At 34.6% G+C, this 17707-nt stretch overlaps 1 protein-coding gene across 11 annotated transcripts in view; it reads right to left on the bottom strand.

Moving 5' to 3' along the window:
- Nucleotides 1–17707, bottom strand: part of MIER1 (MIER1 transcriptional regulator) — a 56558-nt gene that overhangs the window by 29468 nt on the left and 9383 nt on the right. For 6 of the 11 annotated variants that reach the window (XM_036447118.2, XM_045584487.1, XM_036447117.2 and 3 more), the window contains 5 exons: nucleotides 11627–11651; nucleotides 11457–11493; nucleotides 6025–6170; nucleotides 2776–2937; nucleotides 700–832 (listed from right to left, as the gene is read on the bottom strand). In XM_036447118.2, coding sequence (XP_036303011.1) covers nucleotides 700–832; nucleotides 2776–2937; nucleotides 6025–6170; nucleotides 11457–11493; nucleotides 11627–11651 — 503 coding nt within the window. Of the gene's footprint in view, nucleotides 1–699; nucleotides 833–2775; nucleotides 2938–5464; nucleotides 5509–6024; nucleotides 6171–11456; nucleotides 11494–11626; nucleotides 11652–17707 lie in introns of those variants that run through there. The other 5 variants (XM_036447119.2, XM_045584488.1, XM_045584489.1 and 2 more) reach the window with 2 other exon arrangements.

Consider the following 17707-nt stretch of genomic DNA (forward strand, 5'->3'; position numbering starts at 1 on the left):
ATTCCTAAATTTCATGAGGCATTGTTTAAGTGTTTTTCTTCTTTTTAAAGTATAGAAATTTAGATTAAAAATTTAAACTAATAACACTAATAGTTGACTTTTTATCAGAAAGCTGACTTCTAGAGTAAAAATTATTGTTTAGAATAAAACACTGTGCAGTAGATGAAGTATGCAAATTTTCAAGATATATATTACTGGTCATCTCTGACTAGATCATAATTGCAGGAAAATTAGGAGACTTCTTTCTAAATATAATGTATTCCTACCTCAAAAGTCAACCATTTCTTCAGAACTAGGAGGCATTAAAGAAAGCAATGCTTAGGAATCTATTTTAAATAGGCTAATAAGCAAAGAAAGTAGAAAATGAAAACTGAGGAAAAGACTAGGAAAAAATAAAAAAAGATGACCATGAAACAGAGTGAATTTAAGAAACGGTTAGGAAGGAAAAAAAAAAAAAAAAAAGGAACACACTTAAAACCAAGTAGTAAGTGACACAACAATCACGGAAGTATGTTCATGAACAGGGCCCAGCATTGCAAAATTAATAACCTAGAACAAAACTCCATTACTATTAAGTGATATTTAAGAGTAAATAAATTCAAACAGAGCAGTGGGGGGAATAAAACCACACTAGATATTTAAGGCCATATATTAGAGAGTAAAAATTATACTCCGACTATAGCAACCAGTAACACTTACTTGTATCAAAATATTTACATCGACGTGGGCGGATTATTTCCTGTGCATCTTGAGAAGCAACAGATTGTGATGGATCATCATTGGAAGACTGAGTTTCATCCTCTTGACCTGATGAATCCTTTATATTCTCTTCCTGTGGGATCATAAATTAAATTGCTTTAAGATGTAAAACAGTAACAACAATAAAAACCTGTTGGAGATAAAAGATCATAGTATTTCAAATATAACTAGAAGTTTAAAATAAATACACTAAATTGTAACATGGTGTGATGGGTCAAATCCTGGACTAGGGAAAAGGACATTAATGGAAAAACTGATGAAATCTGAATTGCCTGTAGTTTTAATTAAGTAGTATAGTTCCAGTATTGACTTCTTATTTTTGATAAATCTTCCATGGTTATGTAAGATATCAACATATGGGAAATTCTGAGTAAAGAGTACATAGGAAGTCTCTGTACAACATTAGAACCTCTTCTGTAAATCTAAAATTATTTCAAAACAAATTAAGAAAAATGAACACGGAACTGCCAACTATTCTTTATTACTTATTAGACCTAGTAATAATTAATGTCGTTTTCTAATACTTTTTTAAATCGTATTTAAACAATACAACAAAATTTAATCAATAATATAGTTGCCGTTGTTTTCTACTACTTGTGCCCAACGCTCAGGAAGCATTTTAATCCCTCTGTTGTAAAATTCTTGTGATTTTGATGCAAAAAATTTGGTCAATGCATTTTTGAGGCATTCTTCATTATTAAATTTTTTTCCAAGAAGAAAGTTTTGCAAAGAACGAAACAAATGGTAATCGGAAGGGGCAATATCAGGAGAATATGCAGGTTGAGGGAGAACTTCCCATTCCAACTGGCGCAGTTTTTCAGCAGTGATTCTTGCAGTATGCGGTCGTGCGTTATCGTGGTGAAGAATTACGCCCTTCCGATTAATCAGCGCGGGTTCTTTTTCTCTTAAAGCTTGGGCTAACCTTTCCAATTGGGCACTATACACTGCACTTGTAATGGTTTGGTTAGATGGTAAAAGTTCATAATGAAGAATTCCTTTAAAATTCCACCAAACACACAACATCACTTTTTTCGCATGCAAGTCAGGTTTTGGCGTGGGCTGCGGAGCCTCATTTTTGTCCAACCATTGAGGCCGCCTTTTTAAATTAACATACAGCACCCATTCTTCATCTCCGGTAACAATTTGCTCTAAAAACGGCAAACGGTTTTGACGAGAGAGGAGCGAACTGCAAATTGTGACTCTTTGATTACGGTTGTTGTCGGTCAACTCATGAGGAACCCATTTTCCAAACTTTTGGACTTTGCCAAGTGCACGCAATTGATTGGAAATTGTTTTTTGTGAACAATTGAAAGTTGTCGCAAGCTCTTGTTGGGTAATTTGAGGATTTTGCACCAAAAGAGCTTGAAGAGCTTCTTGATCAAAATTGGACACACGGCCTCGGCCACTCTTGTCATCTAACGAAAAATTTCCCTCGCGAAATTTCTCAAACCAACGCTGGCATTTTCTGGTGCTAAATGCATCTTGACCAAGAGCACTACAGATGTTTTTTGCAGTCTCACTTGCTTTTCTTCCTAATTGGAACTCGTAAAGCATGCAGTGCCGAATATGCTCTTCATCGGCCATCTTCTTAGCCCTAGTTTTGCAACAAAAACCAAACCAAACACAAACTTTTTCAAGCAAAACTTGTTAATTGTACTTCACACGTTCTGTAGATACCACGTGTTTGAAGGTTATGTCAATACAAGTCAACGCCAAGCAAGATTTTAAACTAATGTTAAAAACGACATTAATTATTACTAGACCCGATAAAAACAGTGGTTTTTAAAAGTTGGTACAAATTTATTGTATTTAGAATAGGCATTGAAAAGAAATCTGAATAACACAGATGAAACTTACCCCTCAGGAGTGGATTAAAGAGAACTTCCAATTTTTATCTAAATGTATTACTTTTAAAATCAGAAATACAAATCAAAATAAGCAGTCAAAATGAACATATTACAAATTATAATTCCAACAATAAAGACTACAATCTTAAAAATTCCTGTATAAGCTTACTTTATTTTCTCCACTACAGCCACTGTTATCATCATTATCAGCATCTTCATCATCTTCACCTTCTTCTTCCTCTTCTTCTTCCTCCTCATCTTCTTCAGGTAGTCGACTAGTACCATCATAACCATACAGGCTGAGAAGTTCATGAATTGGCATGTCGCTTTCCTAAACAGAAAGTTAATTTCTGAGTAATATTTCATATTCCTATACTTCACAAATCTGCACTCATTCCATACTGAAGAATGCACTTAGACATGTATCTAGAATTTTAAAATCATAAAAAGTGAAACTGATAGTAGTTCTGAAAGCTAAGAAAATTCTAGTCTTTTAAGCATTTTTAAAGACATTGACCAATGAGAATTGTTAACAACAAAATATTTTAAGTATAATAAAAAGGGACATTGGTTTAGAACTATTCTTTCGTGCAATCATTTAGTTAATGTGAACCTCAGTTAATAGTAATGTATGGATGCTCACACTCAAGAGTATCATATATAACGTGGAAGTGGGGAAATAGCATAATTAGAAAATAAAGGGACTGTAAACTAAGCCTTTTCAGCGCAAATACATGAAAAGAAAAATAGCAATGATATGGTACAGGGATGATATCTTAGATCAAAACTCAATAAAATTATTATTAGCAGTACTACATTCATTTGAGAGTATTACAATCTTATTAGATCTTTAAAGTACCAGATGGGAATGTTTGTTACTCTTATTTATGAATATTCAGAAAACCAAATAGAAGGAAGCATCATGCACTGACAGAGACTTTACTACATAACTACACCTCCTAATCCCAGCTCATACTTTCCATAAACTCATCCTGCACCACAAATTAGAAGCAGGTTTAACAACTGAAGTCACTACTATGAACAAAAGCCCCTGAAGTCACTAGTAAGGGCCAAACCAGGAGAAACACTTTAATGTATATTTCAGATTCATTTCATCTTTAAAATTATCCATACACACACACACACACACACACACACACACACACACACACACATATATCCTCTACTTTTTACAACTGTGTTAACTGATACCTTGAGAAATAACACCAAACAGGCAGATTACCAAATAAATGTCCTAGGGCTCTCGACCATTTGTTCTGTCTTATTCAAGGACAACAGAATCACCTTGAGAGCTTATTAAAACAGACTATTGAGTCCCACCCTATAGTTTCTGATCTAGGTAAGCTGAGGTAGGGCGTGAGTATCTGCATTTTAAAAATAAGTGCCAGGTGATACTGATGCTACTTGTATGAGATCAGATTAAGAACCAATTAGCTCATAGTTCTAAGATAAAATTACCTGCACATCAGCCTTTCCAGTGGAAGGTAATAAAGACTGATCATTAACTTTAATAAAGCTTATAACTGATATCTGACATCTACCTCAGTTATGTGTAAAAAAAATAGGTGTCATAAGAAATCTTTATGTTGACATCATAGTTAGGTTAGATTTTTTTCCTTCTTGGATACATATTTGAGAAATTGTGACTCACTTTATAAAAATTTATTTCTAAAACAAAAATTTACCAACACCTCCAATATTGACTAGAGAACTGAGGAGAGTCAAAAGTAGCTCATCACAGTGCTCTTGGAGAACCACTTTAATTTGAAAAAACAGTAATAGAACTGGCAGAGAAAAGTCAATCAATTCAGGAAAAACTATTACAAGTATAGAAACAAAAATGCTAAGTAGGTTACCGTGATAAGAGCAGAGGGTATCTGTAATAACTAAAAGAAAGTTAGGGCTGGTATTTTAAACTATTTTCTCTAGTCTTACTTAGTTTTTTAAAAAATCTTCATATTCTACTTTTGACTTGGTTTGAAAGTAGATGTTGAGCAGTGAATAACACAATGTTAGGGCTTAGGGAAAATATAACCAAATGTTCAAGATGGACTTAGGCAGGGAGAGATTTAGTTTGCCAGAAAGACTAAACTATGCTGGAATTCACTGCTGTAAATCACATGTGTATAATTAGAACCTAAACTAAATGAGTGGTTATGGTAAAGAAAAAACTTAAGAGACCTTGCAAAAGAAACCAAGAGGATGTAACCATGGATTAAGAGTGATCAAGGGGTCCTAGGAACATTGAATCTTTGGATTCAATGTTCATTGAATTATTGAATTGCAAATGCTGGGGCATACATATTCTGTAAACTATCCCCACATTTGGCTATTGATACCCATAGGACTTCTAAAATAAATAAACAAACAAAGTTCTAAAAAAGTTCTAATATACATCTAAAATGTATTCTTAAAATTAGTTTTAGGTGGATTCTATCATGTGTAAACAAAATAATCATTGCCTATTCTATCAAGAAAATGCTCAGTTAATACAAAATGCTGGTATGGCACAGTAGTTGAGCATCCACATGAACCAGGATGTCTTGGTTTGATCCCGAGCAGGAGGCATGTAGGAGGCAGCTACTCAATGATTCTCTCTCATCATTGATGTTTTTATCCTTCTTTCCCTTTCTCTTTCTGTCTCTGAATCAATTAAAAAAACACACCAAACATATTAAAAACAAACTATATAATGGTATTATAATTCTGGTTAGGTATTAACTTTTATCTTAACCTCTGTCACTCAATATCAATTTAGTAAGCAACAGTCAGCAGCAATAAATTAGTAACCCACTGTGGAATACATTTAGAGTTTGACAGTAGTATAAAAAGTTAACTTGATCTAAGGTATAAAGTGAAAATCTTGTAGCCAACACTGGGCTAAAAAACTACAAAAAACAAAATCAATTCTGCTGTGGAATCCTCTTTTAAATTCAAATAAGTGTTCCTACTATGTGCTAACGGAAATGCTTAAAGATTTAGCAAGTATCACGTAAGAATCATTTATTGTTGTCTGGGAAATAAGGAAGATAACAACTCTTAAATTCTGGCTGTGAAGGTGGATAAAAATAAAAGGTGCATTAATTGGGAGAGGATAGAGGTGTGTAAGAAGAGATTTAGGATCCTTTCATAGTCCATTTTTGACCTGATACCTGTGATGTTTTTACAAAAGTAACTACTTGAATTTTATTTTACATAATGGAGTGACTTCTTTAAAAAAGGCCTTTCATCTCAAACTTTAAACATACCACCTATGATCACATAGAATTTTTCAGTCAACTCTATACAACATCCTTTTTCTCCCCAAACACAGGCAGAGAACCAAAATTTCAAGTGTTAACTTTCACCACAAAAAAAGTTATAAACACTTCATCCTCTAACTCTTATTGTTATTTACCCTTGCAAGATCCTCTATTTCAGAACTGAAGTTTGTTTCTCCTTCCATCATTTCTTCTTCTTCTAATGTTCGTTCATCATCAAAATCATGTACCAGCATGTCAGCTGATGGATCAAATTCATGGTCATCTGATGTTGCTGAACCTCCTGGTAAAGAATATTTTTAAAAGCTTGGTAAATCAAATTAAGTATACTTCATTAATATTAATACAATGTATATGACATTTGAAGCTGATATAAATCAAATAACAGTACCAAAGAAAAGCTATACACAGAAAGTATTATTTGTTTTTTTCTGAAATTCTTGCCATTACTCATATCTCCCCGCAAACCTTCTCTAAGGGTTTTAAGCGATCACTTTTTGCCTTTCTCATCTCTATACACAGGTACAACTGCAAAATAAGAATCACAATTCTTAATCACTTGATCAATATTTAATAGACTCAATGAGTATGAACCCCTATGGCACCTGAGAGTATATATTCATGTAAAATATATAGTCATCTTAACATATAGTCTAATGAAAACAAAGCTGCACTCAAATATTACTCTTCTATTAGCACTTTTATGAAAATTTATTCTAGTATATGGATAATTGTCCTTATCTTACTTGGATGATTTTTATATAAAATAACTCAGATAAACTATAGAAGCAAAATGTACCAAAATTGCAAACAAAACTCTTATGAAAGGCATTAAAAATAGCCTAGTAGGTAACTGATGTGTAAGCTAACCTATTTTTAGCCTGGTGGTTGGAGAATACTGCTGTACTCAATAGGTCATGCCTTGCAATACTGGATTGCAAATGCTGGGGCATACAAATTCTGTAAACTATCCCCAGATTTGGCTATTGTTAAACAAAGACATAAGTTTGCAAAAGCATTTTTTACTAATGAGCAAATGAGTTATTTTACATTAAATAATCAATTTAAGTTTAAAATGTTAAAAGTTGTATTAACAGATGCACCTAACCCTCCTTTTTCCTTCAGTAAAAGAACCAATAAGTAAAACAAAGTGCTACAGATGCTGATTTGTTTTAAATACAGTCTATTAGGGATAAGGAAATACAGAAGGCTCCAGGTTCTTGTCACCTGCCACAATTTTTAGAATAAGAAATATTTTTGGAGTGCTTACTATGTACCATATACTATGCTCAAGCACTTCATATATATCATTTCATTTAAGCAAACAATCCTACGAAGAGCAGAAAGAAAAACTTGAGGCTCAGAGTTAAATAGCTTGTTTAAACTCTTAGAGCCAGTAGGTGGCAAGGATGAAATTTGAATCCTGGGCCTGTATTTCCAAAGGCTGTGCTTTTACTGCACTCCAAGCCTCATGTAAGTCACAGCCTCAGAAACAGTAGGTTTCCTGCCTCAGAGAATTCTTGAAAAGAGCCTCTGTTTACTATAATGAGTGAATAGCAAGCCAGGTTAGAAAGCAATATACTTAGAAGTGATGGTACCTTCTGAGGAACATAATACTGATATTAAACATAAAATAACTAGATAAGTAATTGCTATATCAGTTCTCATCCTACAGTACAACAAAAAAAGTTAACAAATTATCAAAGTTTTAGAATGATATACAAAATAAAAACATTTAGAAAAGCATATTACCATTTCTTTTGGAAAAGTAAGAAAAATATGACATAATTAGAGCATCTTAGTAGTGGTTGAGGGACTTGCACAGTTTAAGAACCATTAATTTAGTTGTTTTTTTTTTGTTTTAATCATTATTCCTTCTTTCTGAGTTTTTAACGGAAAATGCTCCCAAAACTTTTCAGTTCACCTAGCAATCAATCTTTTAGGGCACTTAGTTAACAATTATGTATTCCTACAGATAATACTATACTTTTCTTTCTTCTCTCTCATATGCAGAAAGATTAAAAAAAAACAAAAAAAAAACCTCACACAAACCTTTTTTTTTTTTTTTTTAATATATTTTATTGATTTTTCACAGAGAGAAAGAGAGAGGGATAGAGAGTTAGAAACATGGATGAATGAGAAACATCGATCAGCTGTCTCTTGTACACCCCCCACCGGGGATGTGCCCGCAACCAAGGTACATGCCCTTGCCCGGAATCGAACCCGGGACCTTTCAGTCCTCAGGCCGACGCTCTATCCACTGAGCCAAACCGGTCCCGGCTCACACAAACCCTTTGTATACTATACTAATCCTATATAATAAAAGCCTAATATGCTGTGCCCAGTCATTTATTCAATCAATGAAAGCATAATATGCTAATGATATACAAAGGTCTCTCAACCATTCACTATGATGTGCACTGACTACCAGGGGGCAGACAGCCAACCAGTTGCTATGATGGGCACTGACCACCAGGGGACAGACGGTCCAACTGGTAGGTTAGCTTGCTGAGGTCCAGCAAATCAAGATAGGCCAGACATGCCCTGGAGCCCTCCCACAGTCCTTCCCTGGCTGACCAACCTCCTCTCCAGTCCCAATCGTGCACCAGTGGGGTCCCTCAGCTTGGCTTGCACCCTTCGCAATCTGAGCTGAAGGATTTCCCCTCCACCCCGCCACACACACACACACACACACACACACACACACACAAACACACAAACCAAGTGCACAAATTTCATGCACCAGGCCTCTAGTCATAATATAATTCCTATTAGATGCAAATATTGTCAAAATAACTATGCTTAATTCCTAACTGCTTCCCTTCCTTTACGAACTTAAAAAAAAAAAAAAAATCAGACCAAATCATGTCATATGATTTACCTAAAGCCCTTCATTTTTTGGTCATTATAATCAAGATCAATTTTATTTAAAGTTTTGTCATTTCCCCCTTCCCTACAAGAAATAGCTTGGGTGAATCTTTTCTCTCTTCTTACTATAATTCTTTTCCCTACAATATACACTGTAACTTTTTTTTATAAACTTCCAATTTTTTCTTGCCTTCATATGACTTCTTTATTTTATGACTTTTCTTTTTACCTTGTTCTTTGGGACCAAATAATCACCCTATTCCTTTTTGATAATTACTAAGGCACATTGGTAGGCTGTCTCCTAAGTAACAAAAAGGTCTCAAAAATAAATTATTATGATGCACTGTGAAAATAAGAATTAATTTTCCGAGTTAAGCCAATATCAGGGCTTTTTGTACCCTACTGCAAAATTACTAAAAGGTATCCTACATAATTTCAACCATTCAAAAGATAAAATTCCACTTATATCACTAGAGACCCAGCCTGGTAAATGAAAAGTTGTGCACTTGGTGTGGGGGGAGAGGGCAGTCCCTCAGCCCAGCCTGTGCCCTCTGGCAGTCCAGGAGCCCTCAGGGGATGTCTGACTGAGCTGCAGTCTGGCCTCCCTCTGCGGGAGATAACTGGTGGGGCCAATCAGGAGATGGCACAGGCAGCAAGTGGCCCTGCCGGTGGCCTCTGCGGAAGGCAACTGGGTTATCGGGGATGGCACAGGCCAGCTAGTAGCCGCACCCCACTGCCTCTCTGCTGCTGCTGGTCATCACCACAACCTCCCGTCCCCCATTGCTTTCCCCTCCCTCTGCCTGCTGGCACACACTTTGGCTGGCCTGGTGCTGCCTGCTCACCAGCCCTACCCCCAGCCAACTGGTTGTTCCGCCAATTTGCATATTACTCTTTTATTATATAGGATGTGCACTTATTAAATTATTTTCTTTCCTCCCCTCCCTAAATCCCCACCTCTAATGGCTACTAGTCTTAAAGGTTAAACCTTGTCTTATGCCTCCACATTGGTTTACACTGATGGTATCTATAGACAAACCACCTAACCTGGGCATGTGACCGTTATTACTGTAATGAATTCCGAAGTGCAGATGTTACAAAGGACACAGCCTTTCACCAGTGGACCAAACATTTTTTTTACATGAAGCCTCTATTTCTAATTTCTTCCAACTTACATTATTAGCATTACTTATAAAAATAAATATTCCCTTGGGCAGAAGCCTAATATTAGAAACACTATCTATCTTGAAAGATCTTCCTTAATTTAAAACCAATTTAAAAACAAAAACACTCAATGAGTCAATCTGTTTGCATAAGCATTCAGCAAGTAGTAAAGGGCATCAAAGACATTTGTATTCTTCAAGCTCTACTATTCTTCCAATGCAACCTAGACTGATTCAAATGCAATGGAAACAAGATTCATTAATATCATTTTTGGAGAAATTATTTTTATACCTATGTATTACCTGATGAATATCTCAAAATTTCAAGGAGAAATATACAAAACTCAATTTGTAATATCACATTAACAAAAAACAACTAGAACCTATTTTTTTTTCAATGAAAATGATTACTGTTTGCCAGAAAAAGAAATTAGGAAAAATTCTATGTCCTATAAAAGATATGATAATCTAGTATTTATCTAAGGTCAGACTACTTCCAATCTTAACTATCCAGAACATATTTATAAACCATGAAGTTAAAATATGGTAAAACTACTGTCAACTTAGCACACTTGTCTTTTTGAATGAATCTGGAGGTATTCTAGTCCAACCACCCTACTTGATGCCTTATACTACAAGGAGTGCAATGATATGTGTTCATGAAAAGAACCCTGATCCATTACAAACAAACAAACAAAAAGACTACCATTATGTTAAGCATTTTTACAAATTTACTTTCTAAAATTGAACACAAAGAATAGTGATTGCTTCAATAATCTGAAAATTTTAGTAATACATAACTAAATATTCAACATATGAGATGTTTTCAAATAAAATATTACAATGCCTTAACAGTGCTCCCTTTCTCTCTCTTCTTTAGCTACATTATTCTGTCCCTTAATCCAAGTACTTCATTGCAGAAGACAGTACTCTCTCTCGGTAAAGTCCCTGGACACTAGTCAGAAAAACTGGTTGGTACCAAACTCTTTGCTGACTGCTATTCAGTTCCAACTAATTGTTGCCACACAGAAATGCTGTACCCAATGGTGCTGGAACCTCTAATTGATCAAGAGAAGCCTAAATACTGATTTTTATATAAAATATTCAAATTTAAACACATTTATTGTGGCCAGATTTAGTCCAAAGATAACATCTAAGTTAGGAAAAAATGAATCTGTACTACATTTAAATAATACAAAAATCCAAAGATATGTATTCAGAAGATAAAAACTGTTCCTATTCAAATATTTAAAAACTTCCTTAATTTACAATATTAAATATTCATTTGTTGAATGTTTTTCTTATTTTATTTCTCCTTCCTTTACTAAATGCTTTAACAATATTTCTCTCAAAATATTTTGAATTTCCTACACAACTTTCTAAGTTGTTAGTAATTTCTTTTTTTTTAAAGTATATATACTTCAAGTCAAATAGCAATTAAAAACTATTAAGAAATATATGTGAAAATTCATGAGAGAGAGAGAAGGAAAGAGAGAGAGAACCCATAAATAGTCACGAGGTTGAACTCACAGCAGCCTCACCTGTACTTTCATGGGCAGTCAAACATTTCATCCATTTCTTTTTCCCCAAAGAAAAGAAGCATTCAGAAGAAAAGCAAGTCAGATGATAGTCTAACTCCTCTAGCCTTTATGCAATGAATAGGATAAATATTAGTCAAATAGAGATTATAAAAAGTATAGAAGATACTTACCTGGACTTGAAGACTCAACAGATGGCTAAGGGTGGGGTGGGGGGAGGAGAAAAGAAGAAAAATTAGCATTTTTGTGTAGTAATCCTTACAAATATTACAGAAATTATTCAACAACTACAACTAACAACACACCAAAAACTACCACGATTGTTAATGTCTGAGTCGTCTAGGACTGTGGTCGGCAAACTGCGGCTCGAGAGCCACATGCGGCTCTTTGGCCCCTGGAGTGTGGCTCTTCCACAAAATACCACGCCCTGAGTGAGTCTATTTTGAAGAGTGGCGTTAGAAGAAGTTTAAGTTTTTAAAAATTGGTTCTCAAAAGAAATTTTAATCATTGTACTGTTGATATTTGGCTCTGTTGACTAATGAGTTTGCTGACCACTTGTCTAGGACAAAATAATACTTCCCGTTTTATTTCTGACATTGTATTTATTTCAACATATAGGAAAACTGAAAAAACACTCCTGAATCTAGAAACACAGTAACTTGGAATTGATTCAAATTTTAAAGGCAAATATGGGTATCATAACATAATTTAAGACATATGATTTAGATCTTAAAATTTTCTGAAATATTCCCTCCTATCAATATAGGAAAACTATGTACATAGTTTTACTATCAAGCTGATCTCTGGCTTAACATGTGTGAGCCTAGGCCAGCATAGCTCAATTGGTTGGATGCTATCCATTGCACCAAAAGGTTGCCAGCTGAGTACCCATCAAAGCACATCCCTGGAAGGAGGCATGCAGGAGGCAGCAGATTGATGTTCCTCCTCCTTTCTCTTTCTCTAAAATAAGTATTTTTAAATGTATGTGAGAATGGAGGTGGAAACAATTTAAAACATTATTTTAACTAAAAATTATGTTGCAAGCAAGCGGAAGGAAAAATTAAAGTGTTACTTAAGCACCAAACAGTATATTAGGTTAACTTCACTAACAAACAACATACTTGTAAATTATCACAAAATAAGCAGCCTTTCATGCGCTGGAGAAATTATCAGGTTATCTGATAGACCACAAAAGCTCAAATTATAATGCTCCTTCTACTGTACCATTTCACCTCTCATAAATTTAACCACATACATCTGGAAAACTTAAAGATAAAATTGTTAGCAACTTGTTTTATTAATATCTATGGCTGTTTTATCTTAATTAAATTATAATGAAGTCATTTACAAACAAACTCCTATAAGTTCAATAAGAAACTCAAAAGATGCTTCAAATGACAAACTTTATGACTAAACTTTGTCCATTCATTCAGAGCTATCTATTTTATGCCCAACAGAAGTAAGAGACACTGGAAGGGCAAAAGCACTAGAGAGAGAAAGGGGATCTTCTAGTATTTTCCTTCTTTCTCCTAAGTAACGGTGCAGAGAGGCAAGAACAAAATAGAAATGAGGAATGTGCCCAATACTTCAAAAGCTAGGTAACCAAGACAAATTTTTATAAGGTGTTAAAACTCCATTTTGAAAATTGTCCACATTATGCTACTGTAGTAAGTATACACTCCAAATTTCACGTGATGACTTAAGAGTTCTCTTAAGGCACACTTTTTCAAGGGTCCTATTTTCTTCTTTTAATTCTTAAAAGAGAATGGTCCTTGTTTATAGCACTGTTTTATTCTAACAAAAGACTGGTACAATTTAGTAATGTATATTTTCAAGTGTCACCATCTTTAAGTTACTCTGCCACAACAAACAAATATTTAGTATTTTTTATTTTTAAAAAATATATTTTATTGTTTTTTGACAGAGAGGAAAGGAGAGGGATAGAGAGCCAGAAACATCCATGAGAGAGAAACATCGACCAGCTGCCTCCTGCATACCCCCCATCGGGGATGTTCCCGCAACCAATACGCATGCCCTTGACCGGAATCCAATCTGGGATTCCTTAGTCCGCAGGCTGAGGCTCCATCCACTGAGCCAAACCAGTCTCGGCAGTATTTTTTAATTTATTTCAGCAAGATAGGCTGAGGAAGAGATAGAAACATCAACAATGAGAGAGAATCATCAATCAGCTGCCTCTTGCATGCCAGCTACTGGGGATCCAATCAAGCCTGCAAACCGGGCATGTATCCTGACTAGAATCCAATCCGTGACTTCCTGGTTCATGGGTCAATGCTCAACCAATGAGGCACACCAGCCGGGCACAAGTGTCACTTTTTAATTCAGTTCTTCAATGGGAAGCTGAAGAGTAGAGTGAGACAACACAATAACCTATGATAATAAAAGCATAATATGCTAATTAGACAAGATGTCCTTCCAAATATCCTTTCGGACGACCTTTTGGATGAAGCGGGGCTGCGGGGCCAAGCCCCCTTGCACTAATTTTGTGCATCCAGCCTCTAGTGGAACCAAAGGGTTTCTAGTTTGCTTAACATCTTTCAGGCAGAGCTACAGATTTCTGGCTGAAAATGAATTTAACCACTACAAAAATTATTGCACAGCAAATCAATATTTTAAAAAATTAATCTGTTTATTTCATGTAATTATATTTTATTTTCCAATTTTAAGCACATCCTCTGTCCAAGACTACAATGTTCATAACTACCTTCATCTGGTCTCAGATTCACTATCCACATAATAGCCTTACAATGAATGCTGTTTTTCCTTTTCAGTAAACTTTTGAAACAAGTTTGCATGGCATAAAGAAGAAAAACCAGTATTTCTTTCAAATTAGAAGCTTAAAAAAATGGTCTTTTGAGCATTCAGTCATTTTTGAACTCTCCCCAATAATTATTCCATCTAACAGTCTGATAAAAAAAAAAAAAGGCTTTCTGATTAAAAATAAGTTATTCGCACTAGCTGGTTTGGCTCAGTGGACATGTGTCGCCCACAGACTGAAGGGTCACAGGTTTGATTCCGGTCAAGAGCATATATATACCTTAGTTGTAGGCTCTATCCTCTTGCAGGAGGCAACCAATCAATGTGTGTCTCTCTCACATCAATGTTTCTATCTCTCCCCCTCCACTCTTTCTAAAGATCAATAGAAAATTATCCTTAGGTGAGATTAACAACAAAAAATAAAATAAAGTAAAATAGAATACCAAATATTTCGAGGACTGATAGCATTTGTAAATATAGCTGGCATATAATAGAACATCCAGTGTTGAAAGATAGCATTAATGATCATATTATGTCAGAAATACTGAAATGTGCCGAAACCGGTTTGGCTCAATGGATAGAGCGTCCGCTTGGGGACTGAAAGGTCCCGGGTTCGATTCCGATCAAGGGCATGTACCTTGGTTGTGGGCATATCCCCAGTAGCGGGTGTGCAAGAGGCAGCTGATCGATGACTCTCTCTCATCAATGTTTCTAACTCTCTATCTCTCTCCCTTCCTCTCTGTACAAAATCAATAAAATATATTAAAAAAAAAAAAAGAAATACTGAAATGTTTCAAAAACCATGATTTGACTGATGGTATACCTAGATTAGGATAGAGGGAGGGAAAGTAGGTATAGTTTTATTCTTCTATATTAAAAATAAAATTCCATTTATTGGTTTGAGGAGGGTTGGAATAACATTAGTTTCTTGAAAGTACTTATATCCAATTAAATAAAAGATGACCATTAACCAATATCACGCAAATAAATTTAATTTAAAACGAAATATACTATGACTGATTAAACAAACAAAAAGAGGAACTTCTGGAAAACTAGCATTTGAAAACAGTTTATACTGTAAACATTACTTCTGCCCAACCTACAAACAAAATTATTATCTTTCAAAATATGAGTTTAATATTATAATACAGGATGTTTCAGAATGGAATGAGGGCATTTTTTATTGACCTACTTAAAACAACAAAAGTAGTTTACATTTACATAGATCTACATTTTTTTCAAATGCATAGTTACATGATCATAACCATAAACTTGGCAATAATACCGTCCCCATCTACCTCATTTTATGTATCAGCAAACCCAGGGAGATAAAGTGACTTGATGAAGGTTCCATAGTATAAGTGAAAAAGCTGGAACTAAAGCCTAGAGCCCAATTCCTTGTATACCTCCCAGGGAAACAACTCCGTAGAAAAATTTCTCATTTCCTTTTTTTCTTACCCTTATTTTCTTTTTCTTTGTACAATAATTTACATCTGTTAAAAAAGGTTTAAATGTGACTGGAAGTCTTTCATTTGTCGTGTAACTCCTATCTATGTATCCTTAGGAACTTGTATCTCTAAGAATACCCTACAGGAAAACTGCAACTATCTACCAGTAATGATCACACTAAACTGGAAATGGGGAAAATAAAACTAAACCTATATAGGTACTCACTTGTAACAATATCTATTTTTAGAAAAAGTTCAAACTATAAAATGAAGAAGTTAGGATTTTACCTTGAGGATTAAAATATCTTAAGTGCACCCATACACTATTGGTAAATATATGAGTTGGTTTACCTGCTCTGGAGATCGTTTTTGCCAAAATGAACTTACCCTACCGATACACCTAACAAAGAACACCAAGATGTATAATGTTCATCACCACAAAGGTTTTCACAGCACAAAGTTAGGGAGAAATGTAAAAGTCCGCCATTTAATTAGCTAGAAATGGAAATATAGTTCTTCCAAGCAACGGAACACTATTAGTCCATTTAAAAAAATGAATGGCACAGACTTATTTGTATTGAGAAAAAAATACACAGAGAGAGAGAGAGAGAGAGAGAGGTAGGGAGGGAGGGAGGAATGGGTTGGGGAGAGGTTTTTTTCATTTTACACATCATTTTGCTAACTACTTACAAACATTACTCCTTATTTCTTAAAATCAGTGGAAGATTGTCTCCTGAAATTATGGGAGACTTTAATTTTCTTACTTTACCTTTTGTTTAAAAAGCCTAGTACCACTATTTTTTTCTTTAACAAGTCTAGTAGTATAATTTTGAAAAATAACCTAGGTATATACATAATTGTTTGAGATAGAAAACATAACACACAGACACATACACATTGAGTAGGCTAAATTAATTTTATATTAAATTTATAGCAATTTTCATACTTTGACCCATATAGTATACAATTTAACCAATCAAATTGTTGAGTTGTAATAAATATTCAATGCCTCAGATGTGTTCAAATGTTTTAATTTTTTTTAGAACACAGTGAGAAATATCCCATACACCAGAAAACTATAAATTGGAAAAGAGGGGAAAAAAATAAAATAGAATATTGCCACTATTTAAAAATAAAAAAATAAGGTAGTAAAAACATGAAGGAATCTTTAGATTCTTTCATTCCAGGCAAACATAATCATATTTTCAGTGAGTAGAACTATATAAATTAAATTTTCCGCTCAAAATAATTCCACCGCCATTTCTTTAAGTGTTATCGCCATTCCTTTAAGTATGGAATGCAGATACTAAATTTCCCGTTTAAAAACAACCTTTGTCCAAGACTACAATGCTCATGACTCTCTTCATCTGGTCTCAGAGATTCTCACTCAGGAGAGTATGAGAACAGAAGCAGGAAGGAGCTAAGGACCCTGTGGGAAAGGCGGGAGGGACCATGCCAAGGGCTCACCATAACCTCTTCATACAAAATTAAATCACTTAACTTTGCTGTAAACCCTGAGGAATTCTGAAGCATAAAAAGATTAAGTCTTGGAGTAAAAATTAGCAAGTTTACTCTAGTAGTAACAACTTAAAGGGTGAATTGCTATATTAAGCATTAAGAATTCAGAAGTCTAGGCCCCAATAATTGGGTCACAGATTAACTGCAGGACCTTGGACAAATTACATAAATTCTTTGCTTTAGTTTCATTTTCTCAAATAATTAAATTTCTTCAAGTTTAGTTTAAATTCCTTTGAGATTGAAGTTTTTTACTTTTTTTATGGTTTCTCAGAAGACAACACTACTAAGGAATGTTTAGAGAAATGGATCGGACATGTTTAACAGACTCTTCTAAATTTATTTTTAATCTATGACTTTTGGAAAAAGGATCTCAACTTGCAAAAAGCTTTCTGGGGGTGCTATGAGTTCACATCTACATACTAAGCAAGCATAATTATAAGTCATTCTTCTAAGCCACAGGATAAGTACAACAGAGTGGGTCCCTAGCCAAGAATGTTACTTGAACAGTTTAAT

Source organism: Pipistrellus kuhlii, unplaced genomic scaffold (genome assembly GCF_014108245.1).
Source record: "Pipistrellus kuhlii isolate mPipKuh1 unplaced genomic scaffold, mPipKuh1.p scaffold_m20_p_2, whole genome shotgun sequence".
Taxonomy (NCBI): Eukaryota; Metazoa; Chordata; class Mammalia; order Chiroptera; family Vespertilionidae; genus Pipistrellus; species Pipistrellus kuhlii.